The sequence below is a fragment of the Elephantulus edwardii genome, unplaced genomic scaffold (assembly GCF_000299155.1).
Source record: "Elephantulus edwardii isolate Elephantulus edwardi_28Jun2011 unplaced genomic scaffold, EleEdw1.0 scaffold00028, whole genome shotgun sequence".
Lineage (NCBI taxonomy): Eukaryota > Metazoa > Chordata > Mammalia > Macroscelidea > Macroscelididae > Elephantulus > Elephantulus edwardii.
In genome coordinates, this window is record NW_006399778.1 from 5,963,318 (window position 1) to 5,975,612 (window position 12,295).

General features: G+C 39.4%; 1 protein-coding gene across 1 annotated transcript in view; it reads right to left on the reverse strand.

Annotated features, from left to right (window-relative positions):
* Window positions 1-955: 955 nt before the first annotated feature.
* Window positions 956-12,295, reverse strand: part of RCAN3 (RCAN family member 3) — a 35,034-nt gene continuing 23,694 nt past the window's right edge. Inside the window, 4 exon segments of the mRNA XM_006883512.1 lie at window positions 956-1,039; window positions 1,041-1,198; window positions 2,127-2,298; window positions 3,214-3,387. Of these exon segments, the coding sequence (XP_006883574.1) occupies window positions 1,013-1,039; window positions 1,041-1,198; window positions 2,127-2,298; window positions 3,214-3,387 (531 nt within the window). The 3' untranslated portion in view covers window positions 956-1,012.

Genomic DNA, 12,295 nt, shown 5'->3' on the forward strand with positions numbered 1-12,295 from the left:
AGCAGGATCAAAAGTCTGGTTGCTTAGGACAGCTCTTTACTCCCTATGCCAGAGCATGGACACAAACGGCAGAATAGTGTGGCCTTCTGAAGTCATCAGTCAAGCTGACAGGCGCTATGTCCTGTGTGAAGCAGCTATTCTCCCAGAAAGCCCATGTCTGCAGGGCATGAGTGTGGGACAGTGGTCAGTGCTTTCCTTCCAAGGAAGAGAACACCACTCAACGTAGATTCGTGCTGCTTGATTTGGATAAAGTGAATTTGGCAAGTGTTCCCTAAAGCTAAAAGAAAGAATAATCCAAAATAAAACTCGCTGTTTGGGGTCGATCTGAGTCACCTCGACCCTACAGGACAGAGCAGAACTGTTCCCGAATGCTTCCCATGGAGCAGCTGGTTTCAACTACTGACTTTTTCGGTTAGCAGCTGAACCTCTGAACTCTACCACCAGGGCTCCTAGGAAAACATATTTGAGAAAAGATCTTTTCCCCCTACAAATTCTTCTATATTTCACATTTCTTTTCGTGCAAAACGTCATGTATACTGAACAATTAACCATTGATCCATATATTAGCTAGAAGCTATTATACCAGTACAAAAATACTCACACTAGATTATTAAAATTAAGACTATATTTAAATTTATAAAAACAGCACTGCATTGGGTGAGACTACAGCTCCAGTGCTGGGAACCTCATGCTATACAGAATCAGAGAAACTAACATTGTTGAGGGGAAGGGGGACCAATTTTCCTAATTTGCTACTATTTAAAAATGGTCAAGAGTTGCCACATCCTGGGGGCTAATTCTTGAATTTAAAGTGCCATTCAGATCATTGGTTAAAATCTGGAACAGGTGAGATCAGCTGCTACATCTGTGGCACAGGCCTGGTCAAAAGGGCCACACGCTGCACTTTGCTCACTCCTAGTCCCACCCACACTGAGCAGCAATGTACCCCCGTTGGGGCACAGGTCTCCACTGCCAAAGCCCATGGCACCTGCCGGCACCACCATCAAAGGCCTCACAGAGCACAGTCAGAGGTCCGGGGACTCGTTCAGTGCTGTGATGGGAGGGTCGGGGCGCCTTGTCTGGGTGATTTTCTGTTTCGGGTTTTTTATTTCTTCTTCTTCTTCAGTTTCACTTTCACACACATGAACCACCACACTTGGTGTTGACTCTGTTCCTGCATGAAGTTCGTATTTCTCTCCTACGGGAAGAAATAAAATAAGAAACTCAGGAACAGCCTCACCTACAGCAAGAAATGATTTGTCTAGTGAAGTTTCTTTTTCTACCTATATATTCTCATTACTTTTTTCTGATGTTTAAACTCATGTCAGAGTACTCTGTTTTGTTTTAGTGGTAGATAGATTTGACATTTTAAGGTTCTTACCAAATTTTACAATCTCAAGAAACAGCTAGTGAGGAGTACCGAAGTCTTGAGAGTTTCGATGTAAATTTTAATTACTGCTCTATAAACAAGTGAATCTGCTTAGCTTCAGTGTGTCCCTTGAGAGACACTTGTAGAGTTCCAGGCAGCATCAGCAAGCTCTCTATTCCAGGACCCCAGACATCCAAGATACAGCACTAATGTCTAAACACAACCTTAAGTCACTTGTAATGCATGTCTTATAGACATCAAGCTGTCTAGGGTGAATAATTAGAACCAGCATGGAATTAATGTCCTATACTATTTTAAAAAGACAAGCAAGTTACATTAAAGAGAGAAAAAAGAAGAATTGAAAAAAAAAAAGTCTGCAAGAAGTGATATACTAATTCCTTGAAATACTATTCAATAGTGAAGCTGTCTGTCTAGTACTTACATGAGGTAGGAGATAAGCCAACTAATACTTATTATGTACTAGTAGCATTATTAATAACAATAAAAGCCGCAGTTGCATTACTGTGTAAGATATAGAATTCTAACCACAGTGAAAACTAGGTACTATCATTACATAAGAAAATGGAGGCTAAATAACAAGATCACAAAGATAATAAATGACTGGAACTCAAGTTCGTGTGATTTACCTGGCATGCTAATCATGCTCCCACTGGTTTTAGTTAATGCAAATTGCTTGAATATAGTCTTCAATGTAAAAGCTTACTAGGAAAAAGAATGAGATATGTAAGGTTGTTACCTGGTCCCAATTTGGAAACGGCACAAAGTAAGTCGTAATTGATCACAGGCATCGCATCTTCACTCTGCTTCCACCCCACTGGCGGGGAGGCTGGGGGGGAGATGAGGAACTGCTTGGTGGGCTGTGGTGGCAGTAAGTATGACTTGTCCCGTGTCTCACTGGACATCTGGACCTGAAGGGAAAGATGCAAATCAATTCATGATCTTGGCTAGTTCCCATTCCAGTTCATTTGCTATGGGATTTGAAAAATTAGTATTAGGTATGTATTTTAAGAAATAATAATAGCTGAATTTAAAGAATAGATGAATGAACAAAAACAAATGGTAGCAATTACAAGATCCCACTCTTAAGGTGACAGTGTGCTGCCCTGTTTTATACTGTATCTTAATTGACTCTTTGTAGAAATCTTTTTCACTTAGATTTCTACTTAAAGTGTCAGACAGACAACATGCCTAGCCTTTTTGAGTTTCAAGGTTATGATCAAGAAAAAAAAACTCCTTATGCTTTTGAAAGTAAAACAAGAGTGCAAGCAATACATGGGCAGAGATCTAGTACCACCATTCTATCAATTTTTCATAAGAAAATAAGTATAGCCAATTAATGAAAACCAAGATTCTCTGCAATTTCAAAGCCCAAGGCCATCTTTATGTGCAGGTCTGACCTACCTTCCTGACCATCTCTTAGTGGTTTGTCATTTTTAATGGGAATTTATCATAGGAATGATAGAAAATAAGGAGAGATTTTTAAAATCCAATTTTTCTAAGGATGATATATCACTGACCTCTTTCTAGATATAAATTCATTAACAGCAGGGTGTTAGGGCTTAATCTTTGCAGGATTCCTGTTAAGGAAGGCAACCTGAGAAACAAGTTCTTTTAATTATTAGTCTAAGCAAAAGAAAGTTAGGAATTATGCTTGATAAACAAAATACAACATTACCCGTAAAACATTACCCTATTTTTAGGTTATTTGCTGATAGGCATTGTTTATTCCAAAGATCTCCAATATAAACATATAGGAAGTTGAGACCTAGCAAAGGTTTTTGGGCAGAGAACAATAAAACGATGCCATTTATACTGTGCAATACCTGTGCAAAATACAGCTTTAGCTTCTTTCCATTGAACTCTGTTTCGTGGAGTTCTATACGAGCTCTTGCTGCAGCTTCAGGTTTGCTGAAATTTATTCGAACTCTTCTAAAGCTTTTAAACAACTGAAATGTAACCTGGTCATCATAGATGGTGAAAAGTGCTTCAAATCGCTCCTATAAATTTAAGGGCAGCAGAACAGAGAAAACGTAAGGGTTGAGGGAAGGGAAGAAAAATTTTTAGCACACGGAAATTCTATTAATAAACTTACAAATAACAAAGACTTACTTTTTCCCCATAAAAGTTCTGTTATTCATATGCTAAATGGAGCAGTTAACACTTATTTTAAAAATAACTACCTGGCTCTATCAAAGTTATAAAAGAAATGTAAGGTATAATAAATGATATAAACAAACAGACCTAGCTGTCACAACAAAGCATTACTAATGCTTTGAAATCCCTAGTGTTTCCCCTTATCCCATTATCCCCTTTCTTTCATAATAACCTTTTCAACAAATTTCTATTTACCATTCTTTTAATTTTTCTCTGTAGTTTTACCACATTTACTGAGATCTCTCTCTACTAGTCATGTTGGATGGAATCTTCTATAATTTGCTCCTCTCGTCCAAGATTTTGTTCCTAAGCGTCTTCTTTATGCTGTAATTTTTTTTCTCTCTCTTTCTCGTCTTCTTTTTTTTTTCCATTCCAGCACTCTGATGAAGATTTCTGTGCAAAGCCCTTGGCACTCACTGGCAAAAAATGTCTGTTGCACACAAGTACAAACAGGGTGCTTCAGATCCTTGCCAACACTTGATGTAGTTACACTTTTAAGCTTATCAATAGGAAGCAGGGAACAAGAAATTCTTTCTAATTTTGTCTGTAATTCACACTTCCCCAAATGATAAGGCTGAGCTCCACATTTAGTCATTTTGGGTTCTTCTTACTATGCTTGTTCATAGTTTTTTTTTGGGGGGGGGTCCATTTTTTTTTTTACTAGGCTGTCTTTCTTATTGATTCCTTGGAGTTCTTAGAGCTGCCAACTATATTCATCTAGTTTACGGGTTTTTTGTTCCTTTGTTGTTGTCTAGGTGTTTTGTGGGGTTTTTTTAAAAGAAATGGAAAATTCAAATTTAAATATTTGTAAAATTTATTCATTTCCTTTTCTGTTTTAAGAAATTCTTCCATAATCTGAATGGATATTCTTGCCATTATAGAAGTCCAGAGTGAAGGCTGCATAGTGGGGTAGACTTGGAGGGGAGGGACTGCACAACAATGAAAGAGTTTTTCTTTTTCTTTTCAAGGAGAAGAGTGAATTGGGGAGAGGGAGAAAAGTGCAACAATGAATGACTGGAAACCCTCAGTCTCTGTAAACTATCATTAAAATTAGTAAAATAAAAGAAAAAGAAATTCTTCCATAATCTGTAATTACCATGATATTCTCCTAGATATTCAAGTATTTATGGTTTTTGCCTTTCACATTTAAGTCTTTAAAACTCACACTCAGTACTGTGCTGCCAGTTCCACCTGGCAGCGGCCCTCCAGTGGGCTTTTGAGGCTCTAAGTCTTTATGGGAGTGATACTGCTCCTTTTCCTCTCACCGTACTGCCACTGCCGGCAGACTTGAACTGAACTGCATGAGACTTACCGCCTATGGGTTACCAGAGCTTCCTCATGTGAGTCTTTCTTTTTTCTTTGCACTGGATGAATCTGCCGCTAAGAATTTTATTTTTATATATTTTTTTTCATTATCTATCTCGGTTTAATCCTATTTTACAGATGTTCACAACACTGACACGTAAGCTTTTTATGATCACATACAGGAAACTACATAAAAGAACTCCCATAAAAATTACACCCGAATCTTTTTCAGTGAGATTGCTGCTATATGATCTAGTTGTGAAATAAATTTAGGTTAAGTACAAATCACAGAAAAAAAATTACTAAAGTTTTCACCTTTAATGAAATAACTTTGGAAATAATGTACATTTCCATGACACCCACACTATAGTTTCTGGAGTCACAGAAAGATACAGAATTATACAGATTCCATAATTAATATGAATGCCAACATCTCTTAGTAGTTATTTGTTATATGGCAAACAAAATCAAGAAAGGGACCATCAAACAAAAAAGACCCATAGCTTCAGACAAGGCAAATCCCAGGATAGCATATGAGAACAGCTGCTGCTTCAGTGAAGTGTTTCTGGCATAGCCAATGATGAGGCTGCCAAAGATTGTCCCAATACCAGCACCAGAACCAGCCACGCCTACTGTTGCAGCTCCTGCACTAATAAATTTGGCAGCAGTATCAATGTCTCTGGTGATTGCACTGGTTTGAAACTCCCTCTGGATTAGTGGAGACACACCATTCTGGGCCCCACTAAACACTGCTGAGCCCTCTCCAGACCTGGTCGCGATAACACTGATGCAGTAACTGGTCTGTATGCAACCCTGGATCCAGGTCGGATCAGAGCCGGGGTGCAGGCGAGCCTGGCGCAGGCGCACATCTTAAACTCTTCGGAGAGACGCGGCTGGAGGACTGGGTGACAGGTGGCGTGGGCTCCTCTCCCGTTTCCTCCCTTCTACACGGCGGCAGCGGCGGCAGAGGTTGAAGTGGTACGGCTGGGCCTATTTGTATTTTTTTTATTGCCTAATTTCTTCCCTTCCTCTCCTCTTCCCTGCCACCCAGCAATACACTCCTTCTTCCAGACTGTTGTCATACATAATGCCTAATCACATATTCCTTTAGGACAGTTCTTCCCCTCATCTGTTCTACTGCAGTGTTCATTATCTATCCGCCCTTTGCCTATTCTCTGCTCCCCTGACTCTTTGTCCTGTTTTGTAACACTGGTGTTATATATACAGTATTTGTCCTTTTGTGACTGAGCTATTTCACACAGCATAAGGGTCCCGCATGGTGTGTAATGCTTTGATTTTGTTTTTCAATGTTGCATATTATTTCACTGTGTGAATGTACCATACTTCTCCCCCCTTTTTATTATACTAGTTTATTTACAAAATTCAAATCCATTGTTTTCCAGACCAGATTCTTTCACTTTCCCTCACCCCCACCCATCAAATTGTAAAACCCCATAATTAATTCCCCCCTCCCTGAGAAAATGGAAACTGAGGCACAAATGGAGACTTGTACACCAATGTTTATAGCTGTGTTATTCACCATCACAAGAACATGGAAATAGCCCAGATGTCCAACCACAATCGAATGGATTGAGAAATTATGGTACATTCCTACAATGGAATACTACACAGCACAAAGGAGCAATGATTTTGTAAATTATTACCTAACTTGGGAGGAACTGCAGAGCATTATGCTGAGTGAACTAACTCAGTCCCACAAGGACAAATATTGTATAAAACCATTATTGTAGAATGAGTATGAGGATTCAAAAGGGTGGTGTGAGAGTGGGAGCAGAGGGGTGAGGATGTACCATACTTCTTTTATTCTTTTGTTTGTCCTCATTTGAGTCTTAACACAAAATCGTATTATTGGGTAAGATATCTCTTTCCTCTTCTATCTCTGGAAACCATTGATCTGCTTTTATCACTATTGAATTTTCTATAAATAAAATCATAGTATGATTTTTTTTAAGTGGGGGGTTGACTTCTGAGCATAATTATTTTGAGACTCATCTATACTACTTTATTCTTTTTACCTTTTTTTCCCATATAGGATTTTACTATATGGGCGTTTATCCATTTGCCTGTTGACTAAATTGCCAAGCAGAATTTTTATCCATTCACCTATTGACTAGCATCTAGCTTGCTTCTAGTTTTGAGCCATTACAAATAGAGTGGTGATGAACATACATGTAACAGATTTTATGTGGATATAGGATTTCATTTCTTTTAGGTAAATAACAGAAGGGCTGAGTCCTATGATGTGTATGATTAACTTTAAAGAAACTATCAAACTGTTTTCCAATGTGGTATTTAACATTTCTACCATCTGCACATCCCAACAAACTATGGCTAACATTCAGAAGAATAGTAATGACAGAGTACTTAACTGTGCTCATATGAAATCTATACCTAAGACAAAAAGCTGTTGTCTGAATGGAACAAAGGAACAGTGCATGGTTTAAAATGTGGAAGTGTGTGTGTCAGGGTTGTATTCTTTCTCCACATGCATTCAATCTGTATGTTGAGCGAATAATTTGTGAAGTTGGACTCCATGAAGAAGAATGTGGCATTGGTATTGGAGGAAGACTCATCAATCACCTATGTCTGCAGATAACACAACCTTGCTTGCTAAAAGTGAGGAGGACCTGAAGCACTTGCTACAGAAGAACAAAGACTACAACCTTCAATATGGATTACACTGCAACAACAAGAAAACAAAGGTCCTTACCAATGGACCAATAGACAACATCACAATAGATGGAAAAAGGGTTGAAACTGACAATGATGTAATCCTACTTGGATCCACACTCAACAACCTTGGTTCCAGAAGTCAAGAGATAAGAAGACATATTGCTTTGACAAGGCTGCTGTCAGGGACCTCTCCAAAAACCTGAAGAGCAATGATATCAGTTTGAAGACTAATATGGGCCTGAATCAGGCCACAGTCTTTACAATCACCTGCTATACATCTAAGAGCTCGACAATGAATAAGGATGACAGAGGAATTATTGATGTCTTTGACCTCTGGTGTTGGAGAAGAATAAATAGTCCATAAACTGTCAAAAGAATAAACAAGTATGTTCTGGAAAAGGTGCAACCAGAGTGCTCCTTGAAGGCAAGGATGGCAAAGCTTCTCTCATGCTTTAGACACATTGTTAGGAGACGCTATTCATTGGAAAGGAGCATCATGTTTGGAAAGACAGGAAGGTTGTCAAAGCAGACAGACTGACAAAGGGACTTCAGCAATGGGCTCAAGTGTATTATAGATGGTGAGGATGGTACAGAATAGGACAGGATTCAGATCTGTTGTTCAAAGTTCGCTGTGAGTCATACTTGACTTGATGGCATCTAACAGCAGCAGCAACAACCACCTGCACATAGATTTCTAGCTGGTCAACGATCTTGTCAACACTTGGTATAGTCAATCTTACTCACCTTAGTGATTCTAATGTGCATCTAAGCCAGAATGCTTAAAAGTGAGGATGGCAAGATTTCATCTCACTTATTTGGATATGTTATCAAGAGATGCTGGTCCCTACAGAAAGATATTATGGTTGGTAAAGTAAGTCAGTGGAACAGAGGAAGATCCCTAAAAAAATGGACTGACCCAGTGACTGCAACAATGGGCTGACAGGGTAACGACAGAGCAGAAAGAGTGGTATTCTCTTCTTTTGTACTAGGGCTGCTCTGAGTTGAAACTGATGTGACAGAACCTAACAACAAAAACAATAACCACTCATGCTGGGTCATCTGAACATTAACTTAGCATTCTGTAGTTGTTGTTAGATGCTGTTGAGTAAAAGTTGTAGCAATGAACAAAAGATGTGAACCCTACTCTATCCTGCGCCATCCTCATACTTCCCAACACACAAGAACCTACTGAGGTAGTCACCATGCCAATCCACCTGGTTGAGTGTGTTCTCCTTCACTGAACCTCCTCCCTTCTCAGCATCATGTCCTTCTCCAAGGAACAGCCTCTCTTAGTAACATGCCCAAAGTATGTGAGGCAAAGCCTCATCATTCTTGCCTTCAAAGAGCACTCTGGCTGCATCCTCTCCAAGATATATCTGTCTGTTCTCTTGGCTGTCCATGGGATGTTCAGTACCCTTCTTCAACACCATAGCTCAAAGGCCTCAATTCTTTTTCTGTCCAGCTCTCAGATGCATAGCAAGTGACTGGAAAGCCTATGGTTTGAATCAGATGCACCTTTGTCCTCAAACTGAAGTCACTATTACTCAGTAATTTGGAGAGGTCCCTAACTGCAGACTTTCCAAGTACAATACATCTCCTTATCTGACTGCTGGTGTATCTGTGGATCCAAACAAGATGAAGCTGTTGACAGTTTCACTCTCCTCTCTATCCATCATGATATTGATCCAGTGGTAAGAATTTTGGTTTTTTCTTGACATTGAGATGCAATCCATACTGAAGGCTGCATTCCTTGATCTTCTGCAATAAGTGCTTCTTCAAGTCCTCCTCACTTTCAGCAAGCAAGGTTGTGACATCTGTATAACTCAGGTTACTGATGAGTCTCTCTCCAATCCTGATGCCACACTCCTATTTGATTATAAGGAGCAACATGGAGGTGGATGAGGCTGACTTGCCTGCTTCATAAAGGGAAAATTCCCTCTCAATAATATCCATAGCAGCAAATAGCTGCTAGTTTAGGCACAGCACCCTCCATGCTCCTGCACCTATTTTCACTAATCACTGGGTTCAATATTCATTGTTGACTCATGAATGAATGAAAACCCAAAATCTCTGTAAATGTTCATTAAAACTAAAAAAAAATTTAATAATAATTTAAAAAAAGAGTGGGATTTATTAGGGATATAGGCTGGGGAGTGGGAAAGGCAAAGAATATTTCACAATGCAAGTCCAGGTCTAGTCCAGAAGGCCCAAGCCAGATTAACAGCAAAACACAATTCCTTCTTTAGTAAAAGTCCTGATTTCAGTTCAGTAGCACAAATTCAAGAAGCCTCTTGTTTCCTCAATCATCCAACAAGATCTGCCTCAGAGCAGATACAAGTCAGGTTCTCCTTCAATCATCCAGCAAGAACAGCAAAACATTTAACTGTGGCCTTTATCTCAGGGCTCCTCTGGTTTCACTTTGCCAAAGTTTGTACAAAGTCGCCACCACACCATCACGAGAATCTCACCACCAGGGTCTCACTCTCACCAGGGTCTTGCTCCAGTCTCCCTCAAGTCTTGCTGCCCAGTGTGGAAAGCATGCTCTCTCATATCCTAGTCCCATAGCTGTTGATGATTTGCAAGACCCTGTGTCTGCAATTAAGGTAGCTGGAGACCAAATAGGGCTAAAAGTAATGGCTAAAAAAGCAAAGGGTTTTTTTAATTTTATTATTTTTTTTTTGTGTGTACCATCAAATTGGATCTGACTGGTACAGGAGATTGTCCCTTCTTCTCCAGCAGAGCATCTGGTGGATTCGAACCACGCATCTCTGAGATTGCAGTGCAGCTTCTTGCCATTAGGCCACCAGAGCTCCCGAAAAGCCAACTTTTAAGCTAACACTACAAGTGCTCAAATATTTATTCTTCTAATTCTCAATTATCGCTTAGTGTCATTTGTCCTGAAAGTGATAACAGCTTTGCCCACTCACATTTTTAGGACTGCATATATACCTTTTGCAATACAGACACATTTCATAGTTTCTCCCACATCTATCTCAAAGGTTTTATTACTCTCACAAAAAAAATTAGGACTGATATGAAATCATCTCCCATTAAATTCCTGGTAGACACCTGTCTTAGAAGTATTTTGAATACTAAGTAAATATTAAGACTCCCATATATGACAGTTAAGAAACATCAATACAACATAATGGGAATGGAAACAAATAGTGAAGTAATGAAGCACGGTTCATGAAAGATCAGTATATTGTTAATTCATTATACTCAAGTGCTTTTCCTGTCCAAGGTGAAAAGATGATGTATTTATTCCTAATTCTCTTTTAACAATTAATTCTTCATGGTTAACAATGCATCATATAGCACAAGTTATCCTACGACTAAATAGCTTGATAATCTTATCCTTTTTCTTATTTCTCTTCAAAACAATTTTTCCCAGTAATTAGTTGTAACTGAATGTAACATGCAGATGACAACAATGGATCACACGGTTCTTTTGAAATTCTACTACTTGTGAACTGACTAAGAATTACAGAAAATCATGCAACAATTAGTAAGCTTTTTGAAAGTTTTATGAGTTCTTGCCCTTTTCTTTCACACCAGATTTTCCTTTGATGTAACACAAGTATGGCTTCCCAAAATGTGTGACTTCTAGCGGTGGGGTGCTGCTGAAGCAATGGCTGCTTCCTCCTTGGGGAAGGTGGTGAGAGTCCTTGAGCTGCCACTCCCCTGCCGGCAGGGAATGCACTTCCTGAGCTGCCCCTGACAGGCTAACATTAGCACAGAGGGATTTAGAAGATTGCAGACAGGGGGGAAGGGACATAATCTGTGAACATGGACTGAGCTGACTTGGGACAAGCATTTAAACAAGCCATGTAGCTGTACACAACGCACTTTTAAAAATCCTATTATTATGTTTTTCTTTATAGTAATTTTAGAAATCACTCTTCGGAAGATGCTGATTTCTCTACTGATAGGAAGGGGTTGAACCTTAAATGTTTGGGCTTGTGTGCACTCGAGTCAGAACTGATTCATAGCTGACTCTCCAGTGTGTTTTCAGAGGCAGTAAATTACATGGGAGACCATCATCCTCTTGCGAACAGCTAGTGGATTCGAACTGCATGCCTTTGGGTTGGCAGCACAGCTATTTATCACTAGGTTGTCAGAGCTCCCTGTGGGTTAGCAGAAGGAAGAACAATTTCCCTCTTGAGGTAAAGGCATGCTTCAACTCAAACAGCAGTGAAATTACCTTTTGTGTCCTAAGGCAAAAAGATTTCTTTTATATTCTATGTTTTTCTATAAACCTGAATTAGAAAAATCTCTCTCCAGTGTCTAGAGGCTTGCAGGCTCACCAATACCAGAGGTAAAACCTCCATTTTTGCTTGGTGATGAAGTGTCCCTGGTTCCTTTACCATCAAAAAATTGTCAGAGAGATGGACATCATTGACCAGAAAGAAAGCACACACACAGAGCCTTGCATAATTCCTTAAAAAAACCCTTTCCCATGTTAATCTGCACCTGCAAATGTTCAGGGTCTAAATTCAGAAGTGTTAGGGAGGTTTGGTGGCCTAGTGGATTGGGAGTTGTGTAGCCAATCCAAAGGCAGGCAGTTTGAACCTATCAGCTCCTCTGGGAGAAAGATAGGCAATCTCTTCCTGTGTGCTTAACAGCCTCTGAAAACCCAGAGAAGGTTTTAATGGAAATGAGCTGAGTTTTTTAGTTGAGAGGGGGCCAGTATATAATAAAACTTAAAATCCTGAAACTGCCATTATGTTACATTCAATAGCTTCTAATACC